This window comes from Anomaloglossus baeobatrachus, chromosome 6 (genome assembly GCF_048569485.1).
Source record: "Anomaloglossus baeobatrachus isolate aAnoBae1 chromosome 6, aAnoBae1.hap1, whole genome shotgun sequence".
Lineage (NCBI taxonomy): Eukaryota > Metazoa > Chordata > Amphibia > Anura > Aromobatidae > Anomaloglossus > Anomaloglossus baeobatrachus.
The window spans coordinates 434,511,414-434,533,915 of NC_134358.1; the positions used below are offsets into that span (position 1 = coordinate 434,511,414).

The window sequence follows — 22,502 nt, forward strand, 5'->3', positions numbered from 1 at the left end:
CCTTTTTGATGATAGTGGATCATCCGGACCACTAGAGTCTGAATCAGTTGTCCATGCTGTTTTTCTGTATTTGCCCTTATTAGCAGGTTTTCTGGAGCTGGTGGGAACAGTCCATAAAGGCTCCGTTCTCCTCTGGTCAATTGCCGGTTTGCTTGAAGCTTCTCCCCGACCTAGGATCTGTGAACCCCATCGTGCCTTTCGGTCCCGGACCAGTGATAGGACCAGGCTGCCGGTTGTCTTCCTCAACAGGCTCCAAGCACCTAGCCTCAATCCCCTGTGACTGGGGGTCCGACTGCTCTGTGTCCAGACCACCGTCTGCGACCTAGTTTTCCTCTCCCCTGGGAGCTCCAACTCCCAGCTTCCTCAGAGCTCCTCACAGCTCGAGAGCTACCACTCAACTAACTGACTTCGACACCTCCCACCTCCCTTTCTGACCCCTAGATGGGCGGCCCTATTCCTGCTTAAGCAGTCAACTGGTGTGCCTGACAGGTGTGGTGCAAAGTGTATATAGGATTTGTGAATGTTGATGGAGGCAACACTGCAGGATGGAGACCCAGAACCATGAGGGGTTGAATACTGCACGGGTAGGATAGTTTGTGCAGTACCCTGTGACGACCTGAATAGTCCAGGGGCGCCACATATATTACCACTGGAAACGGAAATAAATTTACCTACTCACCAGGTTGAACAAAGAAAAACAATTAACTATAAAGGCAAGAGGTGTAAATCCAATGGGGGCACTCTGAGGGAACCTCTGAGATGGCGCACGGTGTATAACTTATCACCACTAATAACACAGCCTTAAATTTTACCAACGTCTGTTTTACACTGAGCAAAGGGATACCCGGGTATCTTAAACCTATGGTACCATTAACCTCCACGAAAGTTTCACACAGGCCTGTGGTCCGAGTTCGTTGTATATAATTCCAAAGAAGGAAGAAAAAGGAAACTCAAAAATCTTCTTCTTGCTCTAAGGATGTCTTCACCCTGGTCCTGCCACACAGGAACCCCGGACTTAGTCGATATTATCCAATTACTACACACAGAACACGGTCTCAGGCCCACAAATCTGTAGTAATCCTCAGACAGAACGCAGGCATCCCCAGTCCAGAGAACAGCCCTCCCCTCAGGAAATTTGAGCTCCTTTCTCTCACACAGCGCTGTCCAATTTCTTCAGCACCGCTCCTGGTTCTTGTGCGGTTACTGATCAGGATTTTCTGCGTCACACAGCTGTCTCTTTCAGCCAGCCCCGGATCAGCACTCTCCCTCTGAGGTAACTCCAGCACCTACAGGGTCTCTGACCCAAAACCCTGCTGATTAGTGCAGGCAGGCAGAACTCACAGGCTCCTACTGCACTGATGACACAGTCACATTTCAGACTCTCACACTCCACCCCACTAGAGGTTGGCGTCCCTGACAGACCTCCCCACTCAAATTCGTCCTGTGCATAGCGCTGAAGGAGTATTCCCGTTGTAGGGCAAGTGGTTCTCCTGAGGCCAACCCCAACAGATTCAGGCCTCATGGGGGCAGGAGACTCTTCAGCAGTGTCATCAGAGGGGGCACATGATGCTGTTCCCTCCCGAGGTAGAGCACCCTGTGACCCATCATCCATGTCAGGTGGCTGACATAATTCCCCACCTTCAGAAGGGCATGTCTCAGACTCGACACGCTCTTCACACGGGGGAAAATCTATCACAAGGGCCAGGTTGGCAGGTGCAGGGGAAGGCACATCATCAAACTCAAAGACATCAGGAATTTCCCCCTTTTGGGAAGCAGTCTGTGGTTTCTACAGGATTCGTGGCTTCGAACCAACACCGCTGTTGCATGTTACGGTGAAGATTACGAGTAGGTCCCCCAGTCCCCACTGGCTCGACCTCATATACTGGAATCTCAGGGTTCAACCGTTTTACTATCTGGTAGGGAGTTGTTTCCCAACGGTCATCCAATTTCCCAGAATGGTTGTTTTACCCTTACTATCACTCTATCCCCCAGGGCGAAGAGCTCTGTTTGCACCAGTTGCTTGTCCTTATGAGACATCTGACTGAGTCAACTACCCACCACCTGATGCACCACTTCTACTCGTCACCGATGCTCTCGAACCCATTCAGATGTGGTCCAAGAAGAATCAGAGGAGTGATCGGGCATGTTCAAATCTTCAATATCTTGGACATCAACATGTATGGCGAGTAGCCAGTGGTGCTGTGCACCCGGTTATTTTAGGCCCACATTAGTGCAAGAAGGTAATGGGGCCAGCGAGCCTGCTGCCCACCTTCCAAGGTTCTCAACATCTGTATCAGGGTGCGATTAAATTGCTCGCAAGCCCCATTTCCTTGGGGATGATAAGGCATCGTTCTCGAATGTGCTATACCATACAGTTGACGCAGCCCCTCCATTAGAGTCCCCTGGAAGCATGCCCCCTGATCTGAGTGTATCCTTCCAGGACACCCAAAAACCTGCAGAAAATGTCGACATATGGCCTTAGCCACCGTCTCCACCGTCTGGTCTCTTGTTGGCACTGCCACTGCATATTTAGTAAAATAATCTGTCATTACCATGCAATAGGAGGACCCAGACGTTGAGTACCCTATCAAGCTATCAAGACGTAATCAATCATGAGCAATTCTAAGGGGGAAGAGGTTTTAATAGTTTGCATAGGAGCCCGCTGCTCAGGACTCTTGCTGAGCCCACAGACCCAACACTGCCGACATGCCTCTGCCACCATTGCCCCCAGATCAGGGCAATAGAGGACTCGCTGTAGCCACTGGAGTGTCTTTTCACTTTCAAAGTGGGCTCCTTTTTCATGCGCCTCACGAGCGCCCACCGGGCCCATCTTTACAGGGATTACCAGCTGATACCGGTGTTGTAGCTTAGATGGCAGATACACCTTACGATACAAGAGGCCCTTTTCCACACACAACCTATCCCATTGTCTCAGTAATTTAATTTGTTCTGTGGACAGCTGGGCCTTGTCCTTTGCACATGGCCAAATCCCATTTTGTACCCAAGCGTGCACTAGTGTAATGTCTGGGCACTCGCTCTGGTCTTTCGCCCAATTTGAAGGTGTTTTGCCCAGGATACATGGCATTCCGGATGCCACCCCACTTGAGTGTGCCACACTACGGAAGATAGGTACCTGTCTCAATTCAGGGGTTTCGGTGTCCTCTAATTTGTCATCAACAGTTTCTCCTGCGGACCCAAGGGGTACCCTTGACAGCGCGTCCGCTTTTGAGTTTTCTCATCCAGAGTGAAACTTAATCTGGTAATTAAACTTAGCAAGGTGGGCGACCCACCGCTGCTCCATCACTCCTAGTTTCACATTCTTCAAGTGAGCCAGAGGGTTATTATCTGTCATAACACCTCAGCTCCCGTTAAATACTCGGAAAAGCGTTCAGTCATTGCCCACACCAGGGAAAGTAGTTCTAGGCGAAACAAACTGTAGTTAGCCATGTTGCACTTAGTTTCTCTTTAAGACCTGCTGCCATAGACGAAAACTCGCTCTCGGCCGTCCTGCATTTGTGCCAGTACCGCCCCCAACCTATGAAGACTACCATCTGTGTACAACAGGAAAGGGGCATCAAAACGGGCATACGCCAACAACGGGGCACTAGTTAGGGCGGCTTTCACCTCTTCAAATGCCTTTTGCTGCTGGGACCCCCATTGCATAGGGCGGTCACGAGGGCCCAATGCCGTCCCTCTTAAAAGTGCATTCAGGGGACCCACAACTTGTGAAAACCTGGGCACAAAGCTTCGATAATACCACGCCAACCCCAAAAAAGCCCAAAACCCCCGCAAGGTACTGGGAGAAGGCCACTCCAGGACCGCCAGGACCTTGTTGGCTGCGGCTAACACCCCGTTGGGGGTCACTAAATGGTCTAAGTACTCTATACGGCTTTTGAACAGTTGCCATTTCTTTGGTTTTATTTTCAAGACATGACGGCTGAGCCATCGGAGTACTTAGAGCCCCATTGGCAGAACAAATGCTGTCTTATCCCGGTCTTTCTCAGCCATCGGGACCTGCCAATAGCCGCTCACTGAGTCCAGTGTTGAGAAATATTTGGCCCTTCCTAATGCCGACAGAGACTCTTCAATTTGAGGCAATGGATATGCATCTCGTACCATGTGAGCGTTTAATTTTCGATAATCCATACAAAATCAAAGGGTCCCATCTTTCTTTTTGACCAGGACCACGGGGGCTGCCCAGGGACTTTGACTCTCTCGTATTACTTGATTGTTGAGCATACTAGCCACCATACCCTTCACTTCTTGATAGAGCATCAGGGGAATCTGACGATATCGTTCTCTAATGGGCGGGGTGTCCCCCATGGGAATCTCATGCTCAATTGTATGAGAGCAACCGAAGTCTTCTCCATGCCGCGAAAAGGTTTCCTGATGTTCCCACAGGACTCCCTCCAACTTCTCTAGTTGCCCAGAAGTCAGGTGCTCCCGATCCACCCCCATCTGAAACATGATCACATATCCATTCCATTCTTTAGTAGGAGGTTTGGGTCCCTTTACTTCGACCGCAAATGCCCAGGATGACTGTCGATCTGGGCGCAATTAATTCACTGTCTTGTCAGCCACTGGTCCCTCCGGCACAAACAGTTCAGCCAGGATGGTCCCAGCAGGGAAGTGACAGCCTCATCAAGCACTTTGATGCATCTGACTGACACCCATCCACTCTTTACAATAGCCAGCGACCGGGCCACGTGAGCTTTAGTAAATGAAGACTTCTCTATGGCTGGCTCCAGTAATACTTCGAGTCCATTCAGTCTTTGTGCCGCCCCCACTAGCAGCATTAAGAGTTCCTCCTGTCAAGGCGCCAGCAAGATAGTGGCCCATGATGGCACTCGGACCAAGCCCACCCCGCCCCATGGGACTGCACTCTTCAGCAAATTGCAGCTCAGCATTTGATGATGTAACATCCTCTGGGTTGGTCAGAGACTTCTAGCACGAGCCCAGTATCAGGGTCCCTCACTAGCGTACATCTGATGATTGAAGTCTCGTAGAATGTTCATTCTATGCGTCACCTCCATCCCCCTTCTAGGGGGGTGGTCCACCAGCACTATCCCTTTCTGACCCAGCTCTTGGTCAAACAGTTTCAGGTGCATCCACACAATCCCTTTCACCATCAGCTGGCCATTGTTAGCGGCGGTAAGTCTTATCCCTTGGACATCTTCGGGAACCACTAGTTGACTCAAGTATCTCTCATACACTTCTAGAGGCATAATGGTACACTCGGATCCCGTATCCACCAGGCACCTCATCTTTCGACCTTCAAATTCTGCTTCTAGAATGGAGCTGCATGCGAACAAATCTTGCTCATCCCGTCGAGGGCTTGGTGGGAGTTGGGCCACTGCTGGTCGCCCTATCATGGCAGTGGCTTGGATTTTAACACTGGCGGAGGAGCTTCGAGCAGTATCCAGCAGTATCGAGAGATGTGTCCCCGCTGCCCACACCGCCAACAGGTGAGTGCTCTCTGCGGACGTGGGCCCGAGTCATTCAAACAAGGTGGCCCGACCATCCGGAGTCACCAACACCGAGGAGGCGGCAGATGGTCCCTCTGGGGGGGGGTAGGGACATACCCAGCTTTGATTTTTGACACCTCTAGCTTTAACTCTCTCAATTCAGTATGCAGAGCTTGTACAATCTCTACCAGCCCCCCCCCCTGCCTGCCATGGACGCCCGGCTTCACTCTGTCTGGGTGCTGTCCACGGACTGCTCGACCACCAGGGCAGACTCCTACTTCCTTTCCATTGCGGCCTGGTAGGTCTGCCAGAAGGATATTTCCGGTGTAGCCCGGGCCGTCTCCAACATTTTGTCTCTAAGGAGCCTATTGACTAACCCTGTGATGAATTGATCCTGGAGCAAGTGGTCTACCTCCGGAAATGCCCCCATGTCCCCTGAGTCTAGTCGCTGCAACTCGTTCAACATATCCTACAGGGTATTAGAGTACTGCATCAGAGTCTCACTTTCTTTTTGCGGGCTATTAAAGAACATGGATTGAAGCTGGGTCACATGGGCCTGTCCTCCTAAGCTCCCCTCTAACAGTTCCAAACTTTTCTCTAGCGTATTTCTTTCAGCCTCAGGGCGTACCACTACCATTCGCCTAGCGTCACATTCTAATGTATTTAATGCCAGGTCACACATCCGCATGATACTATGGACCCCCTCAGCCCAATCATGTAATGCCATGTTATGCCCGTCGTATCTCGGCATGTGCTGGAGTAAAGCTCCTACCGGCACATACCCTCCCTCATTCGACGCGGCTGCCAGGGGAGCCACACCCAGCATGGAGGTTGCTGATGCAGCAGGGTCATTTCTTTTCCCGCCTCCGTCCATGACAGACACTGGTGTACCGCCCTGTGAGGGGCCCGGCCGCTTTTTCGCAGCTCGGGCCGAGCCGCTCGAGGTCCGGGCTCGGGTGGTCAGTGGCACGAGCGCCTCCAGACCGGGGGCCACGTCGCTCTGTTAAGGGGGAGAGTCTGTGGGGTGGTGGCGGGACGAAGCGAGCAGCCGGGCGGGCCGTGCTGTCGTTCCTACTGGTCGTGACGCCACCCACGGGTCGTGGTGACGGGATGCACCACCGCTGCGGCTGGAGTGAAGGCGGGCTCGTCCGGGATCGGTGTTGCGGCCGCAGCCTAGATGTTAGCCCCTCCGTGGGTAGGGGCGGTGTGTCCTGGGGCCCGGTGGTGAGGGGCCCTGGCGTCGTTATCGGGGTGCAGGGTGCCGTGCTGCGGTGCAGTGTCGTGCCTGGATGGCACTGGTGTACTCACGATTAATCCACACTCAGAGTCACTGGTAAACCAAAGTTCGGGTATGGTCGGGTCCCGCAGCCGGCTGCTTGTGTCCCCTGTGAGGTTGATGGTGGCCCCTTTTCCCTTGCACCTCTTGTGTGGTTTTTCGGCTCCCCTGCCTGGACAGTGGTAGCCCGCTCCCCGGCGTTTAGCTGCCAGAGGAGCCCTCGGTTGCCCGCAGGCGCTGGCACGTCGGGTGTTTGGCCCTTGGCGGTGGCACTCACCCGGAATCGGTGGGCTTTTGCCTTCTTTCGGGACTTTGGGTGTGGATGAACCCATGAGGTCCAGGCAGCAATCAGTCAATTTGCCTAGACTCAGTGGCTTCTAAGCTAGGACGGGGTCTGAGTTCTCGGTTTCTGGTGCTCCGGTACACGGTCGACTCCCCAGTTCAGGGCCGGCGGGCTCCAACCCTGGCCCGGTCTCTACGGTTCCGCCGGTTGCTGTACCGATACTCCTGCAGACGGCCACCACCATCTGCCTGCCTGACGGTTAAAGGGTCCCAGGCTCCAACCCGGGTCCCTGACAGTTTCTCTCCTTTTCACCTCCTGTCACTCTCACACTCTAAACTGTTCTGTTTGTACTTCCTGCCTCAGGACAGTAGTCTCCTCAGTGGGCGTGTCTTTACGCCTGACTCTGCCCACCTGGTGTGCTCTACTGGCCCTGAGGGAGGCATCAGGTCTCCCTTTCGGGTGACGGGTGTGTCCACACAGGGGATGGGTGTGTGTGTGTAATGTGGTAGGTGTTGTTACCTGTTACCTGGGGTCCAGGGCGTCACAAACCCCCTTGGTTTAATGCAGACCGTCCGCGGGCTGCCCGACCAACTCCGGTTTATTTTTATTTTTCAACTGTAAAACGGGAAAACGGGAAACATTTATAATTATAATAACATTTGTACAAACTATGGTTACTGAAGGTCTTCACATAACGGGAGGCATTTTGCTTTAACATTTCATAACTTTATTAACGGAACTGGTTCATGTCCTTCCACCTTTCCCACCCAAACAACCTAGCCTTGATGCTGCCCCTAAGAAATTGGCAGCACCCCTTTTCCCCAGTCCGGAAACAGGAACATGGCCAGATCACCCAGGTGGGAATGGGTACTGTGCGGCGCACCCGGCAGTTGTCAAAGGGCTCCCGGAGGATGGTCACCGGTCCCGGTGGTGACTGGACCCCAGCCTGCTCTGCTGCGGGTCCTACCTCCAATCTGCCTCTCCGGAGGCTAACGGAACGGGAAGGCATGTTAAAAGGGGCAGATAGGGCAATATTAACAAGCCCAAAAGTTTTTGGGTGGCCGGCAAGTCCACGGCCTTGTCCATGAGCAGTCACTCACGCAACAGGGTGTAAAACGGGGGTTGCACACAAGTCCCAATGGGGACGGGTCCTTTTTATAGCCAATGGGCTACCAGCTCCTTAATCGGTGGGGTACTCCTCTTCCACCTCCACTTTGGAGCTGTACGGTGGATGAGGGGGTTGTCTGCCACTCCGGACATCCAGGGCGAACCAGCCCCTCTCTCCTCGGTGCCGGGTATTGTGCGCCAGATCGCCGGGCAGGAGGTCACGGTGTGGGTGCCCGAACGGGAGATGGGCATTCACATCCCGCCGGGAAAAGAAAACTTCTCCATCCAGTTCGGGGTCGTACAGGAATCCCCACCCTTTGTCTTTGTTGAATCTCCTGACCTGGCCCTGGTAGGTGGGGCCCCGCACCCAAGATCCAGCGCTCCTCAGGTGCTCCTTCCCCTCGATGGTATGGGCAAGCACCTCTTCTCTTCTCTTATCCCTGGCCACTATCTCCTGGCTCAGTTGGCTGGGCTGACGCTCCCAGTACAGGGCATCTGCACGCCCAGGGTCTACTGCGGTGGGGGTCTGGCCCAGCCAGCGCTCCCCGGTGCCAACCACGATTGGCACTCTACAAGGGGAACACTGCTGTGTCACGGCTGGCTCTGCTGCCTTGCAGCCGCCTCCCCGCGGAACCTCAGCCGAGGCCCGCGACCCTGGAGCGGCTTGCCTGGTCTTCTGGGCCTTCTTGGCCGGGCGGGTTACTGGAGCCTGGACACTCTTCGGCGCGGTCACTTCCGGGACATCCGGCATCACCTCGTGGTCGGGTACTGGCCGGTAACGGGTTCCCTCGGGCAACGGGCACAGCGCGGCCGGGTTCCATAGCAGGTCCGGGCCAGCCTTCCCAAGCAGCTTCCCATGAGCGCCCGGGACGGGCTCCGCCACCGGTGTCGGGAGTGGGGATACGGGTGGAGGAGCAGCGACAACTGCTGCGGGCAATGGAGGAGGCGGTATGGTGGGCAGCAGCAGACTGAGCCCCTCAGCTGCGATGGCCGACCCCTCAAGGGCACAGGGACGTGGGTCGCCTTCTCACCCTGCCAACACAGTCATCCTTTCACAGGCCCGTACGACAGCCACTATCTCCCCCATCTCTGCCGCCCAGTGCTCCACCAGGAAGCTTACCTGGTGCTGGAGGTGGCGACACATCTCTTCCGTCCGGGCCTTCACCCACGCCGCTTTTCGGCAGGACGCCGCTAACGGATACCTCTAAGGCGCACTTTCTCAGGTAAGTGGACTGTCTGAATCCTGTTCGTGACGCCAGAAGAGTCGATGTGTACCGCCCTGAGAGGGGCCCGGACGCTTCTCCACTGCTCGGGCCGAGCCGCTCGAGGTCCGGGCTCAGGTGGTCGATGGCACAAGCGCCCCCGGACCGGGGGCCATGTCGCTCTTTTAAGGGGGAGAGTCTGTGGGGTGGTGGCGGGACGAGGCGCGCAGCCGGGCAGGCCGCGCTGTCGTTCCTACGGGTCGTGACGCCACCCACAGGTCGTGGTGACGGGATGCACCACCGCTGCGGCTGGAGTGAAGGCGGGCTCGTCCGGGATCGGTGTTGCGGCTGCAGCCTAGATGTTAGCCCCTCCGTGGGTAGGGGCGGTGTGTCCCGGGGCCCGGTGGTGAGGGGGCGCTGGCGTCGTTATCGGGGTGCAGGGTGCCGTGCTGCGGTGCAGTGTCGTGCCCGGATGGCACTGGTGTATTCACGATTAATCCACACTCAGAGTCACTGGTAAACCAAAGTTCGGGTATGGTCGGGTCCCGCAGCCGGCTGCTTGTGTCCCCTGTGAGGTTGATGGTGGCCCCTTTTCCCTTGCACCTCTTGTGTGGTTTTTCGGCTCCCCTGCCTGGACAGTGGTAGCTCGCTGCCTGGCGTTGAGCTGCTGGAGGAGCCCTCGGTTGCCCGCAGGCGCTGGCCCGTCGGATGTTTGGCCCTTGTCGGTGGCACTCACCCGGAATCGGTGGGCTTTTGCCTTCTTTCGGGACTTTGGATGTGGATGAACCCGTGAGGTCCAGCCAGCAATCAGTCAATTTGCCTAGACTCAGTGGTTTCTATGCTAGGACGGGGTCTGAGTACCCGGTTTCTGGTGCTCCGGTACACGGCTGACTCCCCGGTTCAGGGTCGGCAGGCTCCAACCCTGGCCCGGTCCCTACGGTTCCGCCGGTTGCTGTACCGATACTCCTGCAGACGGCCACCACCGTCTGCCTGCTTGACGGTTCAAGGGTCCCAGGCTCCAACCCGGATCCCTGACAGTTTCTCTCCTTTTCACCTCCTGTCACTCTCACACTCTAAACCTGACTCCGCCCACCTGGTGTGCCCTACTGGCCCTGAGGGAGACATCAGGTCTCCCTTTCGGGTGACCGGTGTGTCCTCACAGAGGATGGGGGTGTGTGTGTAATGTGGTAGGTGTTGTTACCTGTGACCCCTGGGGTCCAGGGTGTCACACTGGATCCTGCCGACTACGCCAAGTTAATGTAATGACCGTAGGTCCAAAGAGAATCCACTGGGGCACAAACCGAGACAGAGGCAGAAATAAACAAGGGTTTCTTTACTAGGTTGAGAATTAGAGTACGATCCAGAATAAATTATGATTGACTTAAGAACCCCTCAAAACACCACAAAAGTGATATTAACACACTTAGCTTTTAGCAGGAATCACCGATCTTAGAGTTCCCGGGTTATGTATATTACCACAGGAATTAGGAATAAATTTACCTACTCACCAGGGTGAACAAAGAAAAACAATTAACTATAAAGGCAAGAGGTGTAAACCCAATGAGGGCACGCTAAGGGAACCTCTGAGATGGCGCACTGAGTATAACTTATCACCACTAATAACAAAGCCCTAAATTTTACCAACGTCTGTTTTACACTGAACAAAGGGATACCCGGGTATCTTAAAGCTATGGTACCGTTAAGCATCACAGAAGTTTCATATAGGCCTGTGGTCTGAGTTCGCTGTATATAATTCCAAAGAAGGAAGAAAAAGGAAAGACAAATCTTCTTCTCGCACTAAGGATGTCTTCACCCCGATCCTGCCACGCAGGGACCCCGGACTTAGTCGATATTATCCAATTATTACACACAGAACACGGTCTCAGGCCCACAGCTCCGTAGTAATCCTCAGACAGAACACAGGCTTCCTCAGTCCAAAGAACAGCCCTCCCCTAAGGAAATTGGAGCTCCTTTCTCTCACACAGCGCGGTCCAATCCCTTCAGCACCGCTCCTGGTTCTTGTGCGGTCACCGATCAGGAGTTGTGTAAACTCTGCTGCATCACACAGCTGTCTCCATCAACCAGCCCCGGCTCAGGACTCTCCCTCTGACCCAAAACCCTGCTGATCAGTGCAGGCAGGCAGAACTCACAGGCTCCTACTGCACTGCTGACACAATCCCATTTTAGACTCTCACACAGACCACAAGAGCAGTGATGAGGAGATGCAGGGAGCACAATAGGTGAATCTTATATTATAGAACAATCATTCCCTTTTGTGCAAATTTCCAAAGCATTTTAAAATCCTCAAATAAAGGATGTAGGATATACTGTATGATGAACAATAGCCCTCTTAGAGAAGCAACACTAGAACACAAAGGAATTTGGCGTGTGAGGAGGCACCACCAAAAAGGTACATAAATGTTGACAAGGTACCACCGAGGCCAATGAGGAATTCAGAACAATGGTGAAAGAGGCACAAAAATGGTCAGTGAGAGTCGGCAATTGGTCAGTCAGGACTTCTGTCTCTTTCTTGCCTTCTGACCCATTGCATGCCAACCCTCACTGACCTTTTTTCTGCCTCCTGACCCACTACATGCTGACTCTTATTGATCCTTTTTCTTGCCTTCTGACCTTCTGCATGTTGGTCCTTACTGACCCTTTTTTATGGCCTTCTAAAATACTGCATACTTACCCTCACTGACCCTTTATCTGTCTCCTGACCCACACTGATCCTTTTTCTTGTCTTCTGACCCACTGCCTTCCGGCCCTCACTGACCCTTTTTCTACCTCCTTAACCCACTCCATGCCTACCCTCATTGACCCTTTTTCTGCCTCCTGACCCACTGCATGCCGACTCTCAATGAACCCTTTCTTGCCTTCAAACCCACTGCATGCTGACCCTTACTGACCCTTTTTCTTGCCTTCTGACCCACTGCATGCCAACCTTCACTGACCCTTTTTTCTTGCCTTCTAACCCACTGCATGCTGACTCTTATTGATCCTTTTTCTTGCCTTCTGACCTTCTGCATGTTGGTCCTTACTGACCCTTTTTTATGGCCTTCTAAAATACTGCATACTTACCCTCACTGACCCTTTATCTGTCTCCTGACCCACACTGATCCTTTTTCTTGTCTTCTGACCCACTGCCTTCCGGCCCTCACTGACCCTTTTTCTACCTCCTTAACCCACTCCATGCCTACCCTCATTGACCCTTTTTCTGCCTCCTGACCCACTGCATGCCGACTCTCAATGAACCCTTTCTTGCCTTCAAACCCACTGCATGCTGACCCTTACTGACCCTTTTTCTTGCCTTCTGACCCACTGCATGCCAACCTTCACTGACCCTTTTTTCTTGCCTTCTAACCCACTGCATGTGGGACGCCCTGGACTAGCCAGGTGGTCACAGGTAGGCCCTTGCATAACACCCGTACCCTAAAAAGGTGTCATCAGTCACCCTTAAAACCCTAGTCACCTCCCTCAGGGTTTGATGTTCACACCAGGGGAGCGTGCCCAGGTGGTTGGACACGCCCATCGAGGAGTTCACAGGTCCTGAGGCAGGAAAACACCAGTTAGATAAGTTGTGGAGTTCAAGGAGTAAGGTTCAAGTGCAGAGGCAGACCTGTGCCCAGGTCTGCCGCAGTCTAACAACAGGTGTCTGGGTCAGAGCCCAGTCACCTCTGGCTGGGAGGCATACGGTGGCCTCAGCCTGCAGGAGTCGGGAAGACAGCTCGGTGGAACCGTAAGGGACCGGGACAGGGTAGTGGCCCGCTGGTACCGAACCGGGGAACCGACTGGAAACCGGAGCACTAGGCGGGGTACTCAGACCCTGAAGCGAGGTCCAGAAACCAGTGGACCACATTAATTAACTGATTGAGGTCTGGACTTTAGGTCCTTTCCCACCTGAGTCCCGACTGAAGACAACAGCTCACCGAGGGAAATAGAAAGCCACCGCATAGGCAGAGAGATCCCACGGGCCAGCGTCTGCAGGCAAACGGGCTCTCCCGACATACACAACGCCGGGGAGCGTGCTCCCGTTGCTGAATCACAGGCAGCCCAAAGCTACAGTACAAGGTGCAGGAGAAAGGCGGAGACCACCAACCCGAGTAGGGGGACCAGACGTAGCCGGCTGCGGGCACCGACCACCATCATCTTGGTTTACCAGAGACTCTTGTGCATCAATCATAGTGAGTACAACTGGGCCCTCGGGCCACGCACTGCCCTGCACCGCCAAGCACTGACATACTATCCCAATCGGGTCCCGGGGCCATCACCCCTGCCCACGGAGGGGTTAACACCTTTTCTGCGCAACATCTCCCCCGGGTGCCTAGTAAACAGCAGCGGTGGTGTCCACATTCACCACAACCCGTGGGTGGCGTCATGAACTTACCTAAAATCCACGGCCCCGGCCGTAAACCTAACCCCCTTCGAAGCGCCAGCCCCTTTCAGAGCGAAGTGACCCCCCAGGTCCGGAGGCGCTCGAGCCACCCACCAACGAGCCCGGATCCGAGCGGCTTGGCTGCAGCCGAGTGCGGGGCGGTACACATGCTGATCCATAATGACCCTTTTTCATACCTTATGTTCACTGCATGCCAACCCTCACTGACCCTTATTCTTGCCTCCTGACCTACTGCATGTTGTCCCTCACTAACCCTTTTTATTATTTCTTCATTCAGGAAGCATTAAAATGGGTAAAGAGGGCTGACGTGGTGGATCAGGAAGTAGTACCAAGAGTAAATGTAAATAAAGCAGTTCGAATGTTTTAATAAGAACCAACAAAGGCAAGACCATAAGGCAGTGGGGCAGGGGATCTCTTGGTATGAAAGGGGGTTTTGGAAGTACCTAGATGGCGAAAGGTACTTCCCCCAACCCCAATTCTCCTTGACGGTTTTGTATGTGGGTGGAGAGGGAGGCACATTTTGTTAGGTGAGGAGACAGTAGCTACAATACTATGAGCACCTGTGTGAATAGAAACTCTAGTAATATACCAGACAGCAGTGTAAAAGGTGTATAGTAACACGGGGGGGGGGGCTTTTCTGGTGGTGCTCTCCTTGTTTCTGAAACAATGCACATGTCCTAGCCTCAGAGCCTATAAATTAGTGGAAAGAACGAGTCCTCTGTCTCATCACTTTAAGTCCTTTACCACTCGACGATTTTCTGTTTTTCATATTCGTTTTTTCCTTCCCTTCCTCTAAGATCCATAACTTTTTTATTTTCCTGTCAACATAGCCATATCAGGGCTTGTTTTTTGCGGGATGAATTGCACATTTGAATGACACTATTCATTTTGCCTCAAATTGTACTGGAAAACGGGAAAATAATTCCAAATGCAGTGAAATTGCAATAAAAGTGCAATTGCTTTTTTTTGTTATTTACCATGTTCACTATAAAGGTAAAACTGACCTCGTAATATGATTCACCAGATCAATACGAGTTCATAGATACCAAACATATATACTTTTACTTTTATGTAGGTGGTAAAAAAAATTAAGAGATTTGTAAAAAAAAAAAAAAGAATAGCGCTTTTGTCGCCATTTTCCAAGACACGTAGAGTTCTAATTTTTCAAGATCTGTGGCTATGTGAAGGTTTATTTTTTGCGTCTTGAGCTGACGTTTTTAATTATACCATTTATGGGTAGATCAGATATTTTGATCTCCTGTTATTGCATTTGAATGCAATGTTGCGGTGACTAAAAAACATAATTCTGGTGTTTTAATTTTTTTCTTGTTACACCAATCAGATTAAGTGATTTTATATTTTGATAGATCGAGCATTTCTGAACACGGCAAAACCAGATATGTGTATTTGCTTGTTTTTGTTTTATTTTCAGTGGGGCAAAAGGAGGTGATTTGAACTTTTAGGGTTTCTTTATTTTTTCTTATTATTAAAAACTTTTTTTTGACATTTTTTATTGATTTTACTAGTCCCCTAACTTTATACCTGCACTGTCTGATCGCTTTTGCTTTTCAGAGCGATGCTTCAGCATCACTGTGAACAGCAGAAATGCTGATCTCCTGTGAATGCCGGAACTCAGCCGGCATTCACTGGAAGTGAGACACACAGCAACAGGAGCCATCAGCTGACCCCGCGCTGTCATGACAACCTACTGGTGCCTCATGATCGCGTCATTGTGTCTTCTGATGACAACAGGGAAAGGCGTGATCCAAGCATGTTAGATTGCGCTGTCAGAGTTTCATAGCACGATCTAAGGAGTTAATAGGTGCAAGTGGATTGTGTGAGGCTGGAAACAGTCAGATTCTGGCCCGGAGGCTGCATATTGAAAATGTGAGACCACATGATCGCCATTCCCGGCTCCAACACCAGGAAATCCTCACAGTGCACAGTGCAGGAGATGTGAGGATTCACATGTCTGCAGTCACATAGAGTGACACATAGAAAGACTGCATACTTGTGGATTTAAACCTGACAACTCCTTTAAGGCAAGCAGGAGACAGTCTTATATACAGCCCTCTCACCTGCCTCCCATCTGTCTCCTGCCTCACACTCTGTTCTTTCCTACCTGCCTCTTGGTTCTTTCTTCTTTCCTGCCTGTCTCTTGTGTTTCCTGCCTATTTCTGTCTTTTGTTTACTATCTATATATAGTCTCCTGCTGTCTAACTCTCTCTTTTTATTTCAGCCATCTTATCTCACTCTGCAGTTTTTTTTCTTTTGACTGCCTTCCTAGCTGTCTTTGGCTCTACCCACCCACATTAGCTATGCTTCCTACATGTTTCTCCACAGTTTGCCTCAATGATGCTCCAATCTGCCTGGCTGTCTATGGTTCTGCCCCATCACTCCATGTGGCTCCAGTCTACCTGCTGTGACGCTGTGGAGGGGAGAGCTCTGCGGCTGGCTTCTATCTCTGCTGCTGGCGGCAGGTCAGGTGAGTATTTGTCCTCCATGTCTAGACGCTTATGATATTCTGAGGTCAGCCCTCAGTGCTGTCTCTCAGGGACTGGCACAGTCAGTGCTCCTAAAGCAGGAGGATTGTAGTGCCCCTTGAGAGACAGGACTGGATTCTTACTGGCTTTGTAAACTGGTCATGATTTTAACAACCGATTCAGTAGAAACAGTAAGAACTAACTGAATCCCACCCCTGTGGCTGCAGGCTGGTATTTTTAGGTTGGGAAGGGCCAAATAACCATGGACCTTCCCAGCCTGATAATATCAGCCCCCTGCTGTTTGCTTTACCTTGGCCGATTACCAAAAATAGAAGGACCCCATTTTATTTATTTAGTTCACAGCAGTGACTTGGGAGTCAGAGATGCATCCAGGTGTCTTCCACATTCTGTTCCCACTCTATTTCAGTGATTTTTCTGGGCCTCTAGCCCTCCTGTTAGGGTCTTTCAGAAACATGCTTAAGTTTCCCAATGACTCCATTAGACTAGTTACTCAAATCGAGTTCATCCAAGTGTCTGACTTGCTTGATTCAAGTACCGAGCATTCGAGTGTACTTGAATAGTGCTCGCTCATCACTAGATATGACATAACCATGTTTTACATGGTTACTCATTAAATTGAATATATATTTGTAATACAATATTGTCATCTGTCACCACCCTTAAAGGTGACATTGATTTTGATAAATGTTTATCTATTTAATGTAACACTAATCACTTTTCTAATATAACTTTAAGCAAAAAGTCTCTACTGCTTCCACTCTACTTGAACTGTTTCACTTTTTTACCTACTTCCATTTTGATTACATTTTGCTTCAGAATTCCTAGTGCATGCTGGGATACTCAAACAAGATGTCATGAAGGGCTGTGGTCAGTGGAAGGGACATATGTTTCAGGGGTGGGTCTGGCCTCTGCTCTCCCTGCTCGTCATGTTTCCTTCTTACAGTGCGTTCAGACAGTGCACTCTTTTACTGGCTCGTTATTTCTCATTAGAGTTGGTGAGGAAGCGCACTGTCACTGTGTGTTGAAAAGAATAATGCACAGGGAAAAGGGAACATGTACTGAGTATATGTCAGAACTGGCAAATATTCATGCTCAGTAAAGCAAGGTCTACACCAGCAACTGAAACAGACATATCATTTCAGGGCAGAGACAGAAGAATTTGGAGCGCACTACCATAATCCCATAACTAAGGACAGAGGCGGCGGGAGTGACCGCAGCCACTGCCTGCAGATGACATCCGATTTGGTCATCCGAGCATGCACTAGGGATTGTCAAACTAAAGGTCACCAAAACAGAAGTGGGTTAAAAAAATATTGTTAGATAACGTGGAAAGGGAATAATATGGACTTTTTAACTAAAGTATGTTAGAAAAGTGATTAAATCATTACAATAAACAAAAACAATTAGGATTAAATTCAATGATAGATTTGGCACAGCCCTGTAGCTCCTTCAGCTTAAGAGACTTTATTTGTTGCATTGGTATTAGTTTTTTAAAGCTACTACTACAAATTTATTATTAGGCACATTTGGTCTAAGTCAATAGATAGTCATAAACAAAAAAGATCTACTAAATGAAAAACTCAGATTGGATTGTGATAAATGTTTTGAGTTAAGGCCCTGTCACACACAGAGATAAATCTGCGGCAGATCTGTGGTTGCAGTGAAATTGTGGCCAATCAGTGCCAGGTTTGTGGCTGTGTACAAATGGAACAATATGTCCATGATTTCACTGCAACCACAGATCTGCCAAAGATTTATCTCTGAGTGTAAAGTGGCCTTTTCTCGCCAAATGATAATAACATCTGTATTTGGCCTAATTTGCAAACCCATTTATGAGAATAGGTTAGTCTAAACCTGTAGTTCAGATCAAATCGTACAGACATGTGAAATAAACTAAAGACTATAACTAGAGTTGAGCAAGTACCAAACTATTCATACTCGCTATACTCATAACGAGTGTTGTCTAATACTCGTGTATTCATTCCGTATAGCGTGTGCAATGGAAGTCAATGGGGAAAAATTTGCAAAGTAATGAGTAACCCGAATGCCGTACTATTCATGCAAGTTGCGAATAGTGCGGAATTCGGGTTACTCGTTACATTGCGAGTTTTTCACCATTGACTTGCATTGCACATGCTATTCGGAACGAATACAAGAGTAGTAGACAGTACTGATTATGAGTATAGCGAGTACGAATAGTTAGGTAATTGCTCAACTCTAACTATGTGTCTGTGTGTTGTCTGTTTAAATAACATAAAGACAGATTAATAAATACCATGAAACCTAAAGTACCCGATGGTGAAGCCTAAAGCACCAGGTACCCACAGCCTACAGACCTTTGAGCTTTGAATCCGACATTGATTACTACTTTCTCTGAGAAGATGATGTTTCCCTATTCATTATATATGACAGCAGTCATTTTTATCACCCCTTGATAATATTACCATACAAGAATATATACTTCATCTCTTACCTTGTTTTATTTCATATCTTTGTTTTGACATGTCCAAATCTCTGTTAACAACATAATCAATCTTCTTATGTAAAATGTCTGCATTTTTTGAAAGGTTAGAAAAGGTGTTCACCTTGATTTGATAATTGTGAGGGGGATATGATGTAATTTCGTTCATTTGTGTTTCGTTAGCTTGAGAAATGCCCACAGTAAAAATTCTAACATTTTCCTTTCGCAGAAAATATGCAGCTTTAACTACACTATCTGCAGAGGACTTATGAGTGATCAGGATGGCTAGTTTCTTTACTCCCTGCGTCTTTCTTTTTGCTAGAATGTTACTGAAAACTTTACTTCTTGCAAAATTAATTGCATCTCCAATATTTACAATCTTTTCAGTTGAAGGTTTAATGTCTTCAATCTTTTTTTCCAGAATAGATAAGTTGACTCCGGCTTTGAGATTGACAATGACTTCTGCTTTACTATTGAATTTCACCAGGCCAACATTGGTGCAGTTAGCACTTATTGTCAGATTTGCTAGGAAATCACTTAGGAAATCTTTTAAGTCTTTGTTTTCTGACAATGTATGTTGAGAAGTATCCACCATTAACACCAGATCTGTTGCTATGCCGCCATCACATACTGAAAAGGGACACAAAAATAATAAATTAAGATAAATGTGCAATTTTTAAACATTTAAATTTTGTAAAAATATAGACATAAGAAGTTATCTATTACATTAACATTCTATAGCTTGATAGCTGACTCTGAAAAGTCATCAGAAAGCAGGTACACTTTAAGTATATTTTACTTAGAGGTTGTCCACTACTTTAAAATTGATGGCCTAACCTTAGGGGTACTTTGCACGCTGCGACATCGCAGGCCGATGCTGCGATGCCGAGCGCGATAGTACCCACCCCCGTCGCAGCAGCGATTTCCTTGTGATAGCTGCCGTAGCGAACATTATCGCTACGGCAGCTTCACATGGACTCACCTGTCCTGCGACCGTCGCTCTGGCCGGCGACCCGCCTCCTTGTTAAGGGGGCGGGTCGTGCAGCGTCATAGCGACGTCACACGCCAGGCGGCCAATCGGAGCGGAGGGGCGGAGATGAGTGGGATGTAAACATCCCGCCCATCTCCTTCCTTCCTACGGAAGCCGCAGTGACGCCGGTAGGAGATGTTCCTCGCTCCTGCGGCTTCACACACAGCGATGTGTGCTGCTGCATGAGCGAGGAACAACATCGGACTGTCGCGTCAGCGTAATCATGGATTACGCCGACGCTGCACTGATGATACGATTACGACGCTTTTGCGCTCGTTAATCGTATCATCGAGCCTTTACACACTACGATGTCGCATGCGATGCCGGAAGTGCGTCATTTTCAATTTGGCCCCACCGACATCGCACCTGCGATGTAGTAGTGTGCAAAGCCCGCCTAAGTATAGGTCATCTTTGCTTGATAGATAAGTGTGTACGACACCCAGCATCCCTGCCGATAAGCTGTTCTCGGTGTTGGCAGCGACCGGAACTGTTCAGTTATAGAGCTGCACAGCTCTGTCAAGCTTATAGTGGTCAAGGCAAGGTACTGTACATCGGCTCCCTATTTAAATGAATGGGGGGGATGTGCAGTACCTAGCCGCAGCCACTATTCTGTCGACAGAGCTGTGCAGCTCCATAGCTGAGCAGTTCTGGCCATCACCAACATCGGGAACAGCTGATCAGTGGGGTACCAGTGGTCACATACCCACTGATTAGACATTGATGACCCATCCGAAAGGTAAGCCATCAATTTTAAAGTAGTGAAAAAACCTCTTTAAGTAAACAAATATACTTAAAGGGGTTGTTCGAAGGCTTCAGAAATTTAAATCTAAATTCCTATATATTTTTGCCCCAATCTAAACAAATTTCTAATATGGCTGTATTCAACATTTCCTAATCTTCTCTGACTTCAAAATCTAACTACTATTGTTTCCCTCCTCCCTTACTTCCTGTCTGATGACGCTTTGTTTGAGAATCCCAATACATGTTGAGATACTCAAAGTCTCATTAAAGCAGGGAGCAGAGCTTGCAGTCACTCTCCCAGCCTCTGCCCTTTCTCTGAAATGAATCCTTATCAGTGACGCTCATTTCTGGGGTTGCTCTGTCCCTCCTTGCTTGCTGTGCACTGTGCAATTTGCACAGTATCAGTGTTCGCTCTGTTGCTAGCTCAGATCAGCAGAGCTTTCAATACAGAGCAGTGCACACTGTCAGTGCACTTAGAGTACCTGGCCTCATGCAGAGACCAGTGCTACCCCAAAGTAACATCAGAGCAACGACACAGCAGGGACAGAACAGCCCCTGAAACAAGTGTCACTGATGAATCTTTGTTTCAGGGAGAAGGTAGAGGCTGTGACCACAGCCCTCTGCCCCCTGCACTGATGACGCTTTGTTTGAGTAGCCCAGTATGCACTGGGATTCTCAAACAACATGTCATCAAAATGGAAGTAGGGAAAAAATATCAATATTAGTTATATAGTGGAAGGGTAGGAAAGTGTTACTGAATGAGATTCTATGTAGATAGAAGAGGGAGTCTCTGTCTCCTCCCTCTGCATCTAGCTCCTCCCTTCTCCCATTGCCATAGAATCTCTTCAGCACCAACTGTCATTTGTTGTCAGTAATGGGAAAGTCTTCGCAGAATACACATTTTACCTCAGAACTGAGAATGTTAATAATGAATGATCAATTTTGGCAGAGATAAAAGTAAATTTGTCTGTTAAGATATCTTACAAAGTTGCTTATTTTCATGTGTACAATTGTGCTTTAATGCAATTTATATGATTTGTATATGGAATTGTTTACTAACTTCCAGATCTGCAGGTCTCATCCCTAGTTAGTTGTCTCTGAGCTACTGTGCCTGGAGACCAGTTAGATGGAGATTAGCTGCTATAATGTCACTTATACACAGAGGATACATCTTTATCTCCAGATCCTGCTCTCCAGTCTCTCTGTAACACACCCTCAGAAGCTGTAGCAGTTTGGAGTACATTGCACAGCAGAACTGCGTAGTGTAGCTGTGAATCCATCAATGGGATGACATACAAAAATGATAAAAAAGCAACAGCATCATCTCCCAGTGTACAGTTGTCTCCCTCTCTCTTCCCCTCAAACCTTCCAGCTTTCTATGGGGTGCTTGCTATCTGAATGCTTTGTGAGTTGAAAGTCTGTTGTTTTTTTGCAAAAATAAATTTTAGCAGCACTTCACAGTAACTCGTGTTTTAGGATTTGTCCTATATTTTCTTATCAGGTTTTTACAGGCACTTTGCAATTTTACCCATCCAGAAAATTAAAATAATGCGTTTAATGGAATCTATCACCAGGTTTTGACTGCACCATCTACAATAAGAGCAGCATAATACATGAACAGAGACAGTGTGGCTCCCTGGACAAGCCAGGGGCCACAGGTAACAACACACACACACACACACCCACTCCCAGCAGTTTCACAGCAGACATCCCCAGTGAAACTTGATTCCTTTCCTCGGGCTCAGACTGACACACCAGGTGGGCGGAGTCAGGAGATGGAGATGCCCACCCAGGCGTTAGCTGGCCTGAGGCAGGAAACAAGCCCAGTCAAGTCCTAGGAGAGGAAGAGAGAGGAGGTCTGCAGAGAGGCAGACGCAGACTGGGGCCTAGGATTGGAGCCTAGGGCCCTCGTGCAGAGTGAGGCAGACGGTAGTGGCCGTCTGCAGGGAGCCGGGGAGACAGTTGGTGGAACCGTAGTTAGCCGGGGCTGGGCGGTGGCCCACCGGTACTGAATCGGGGAGCCAGCTGGAAGCCGGA

At 49.7% G+C, this 22,502-nt stretch overlaps 1 protein-coding gene across 1 annotated transcript in view; it reads right to left on the reverse strand.

Annotated features, from left to right (window-relative positions):
- LOC142243953 (collagen alpha-6(VI) chain-like) overlaps nucleotides 1-19,461 on the reverse strand; it is a 229,864-nt gene extending 210,403 nt beyond the window's left edge. The window contains exons 1-2 of the mRNA XM_075316146.1: nucleotides 19,449-19,461; nucleotides 18,707-19,324 (exon numbers count right to left, since the gene is read on the reverse strand). Of these exons, the coding sequence (XP_075172261.1) occupies nucleotides 18,707-19,324; nucleotides 19,449-19,461 (631 nt within the window). The remainder of the gene's footprint in view (nucleotides 1-18,706; nucleotides 19,325-19,448) is intronic.
- Between the last annotated feature and the right edge of the window lie 3,041 nt (nucleotides 19,462-22,502).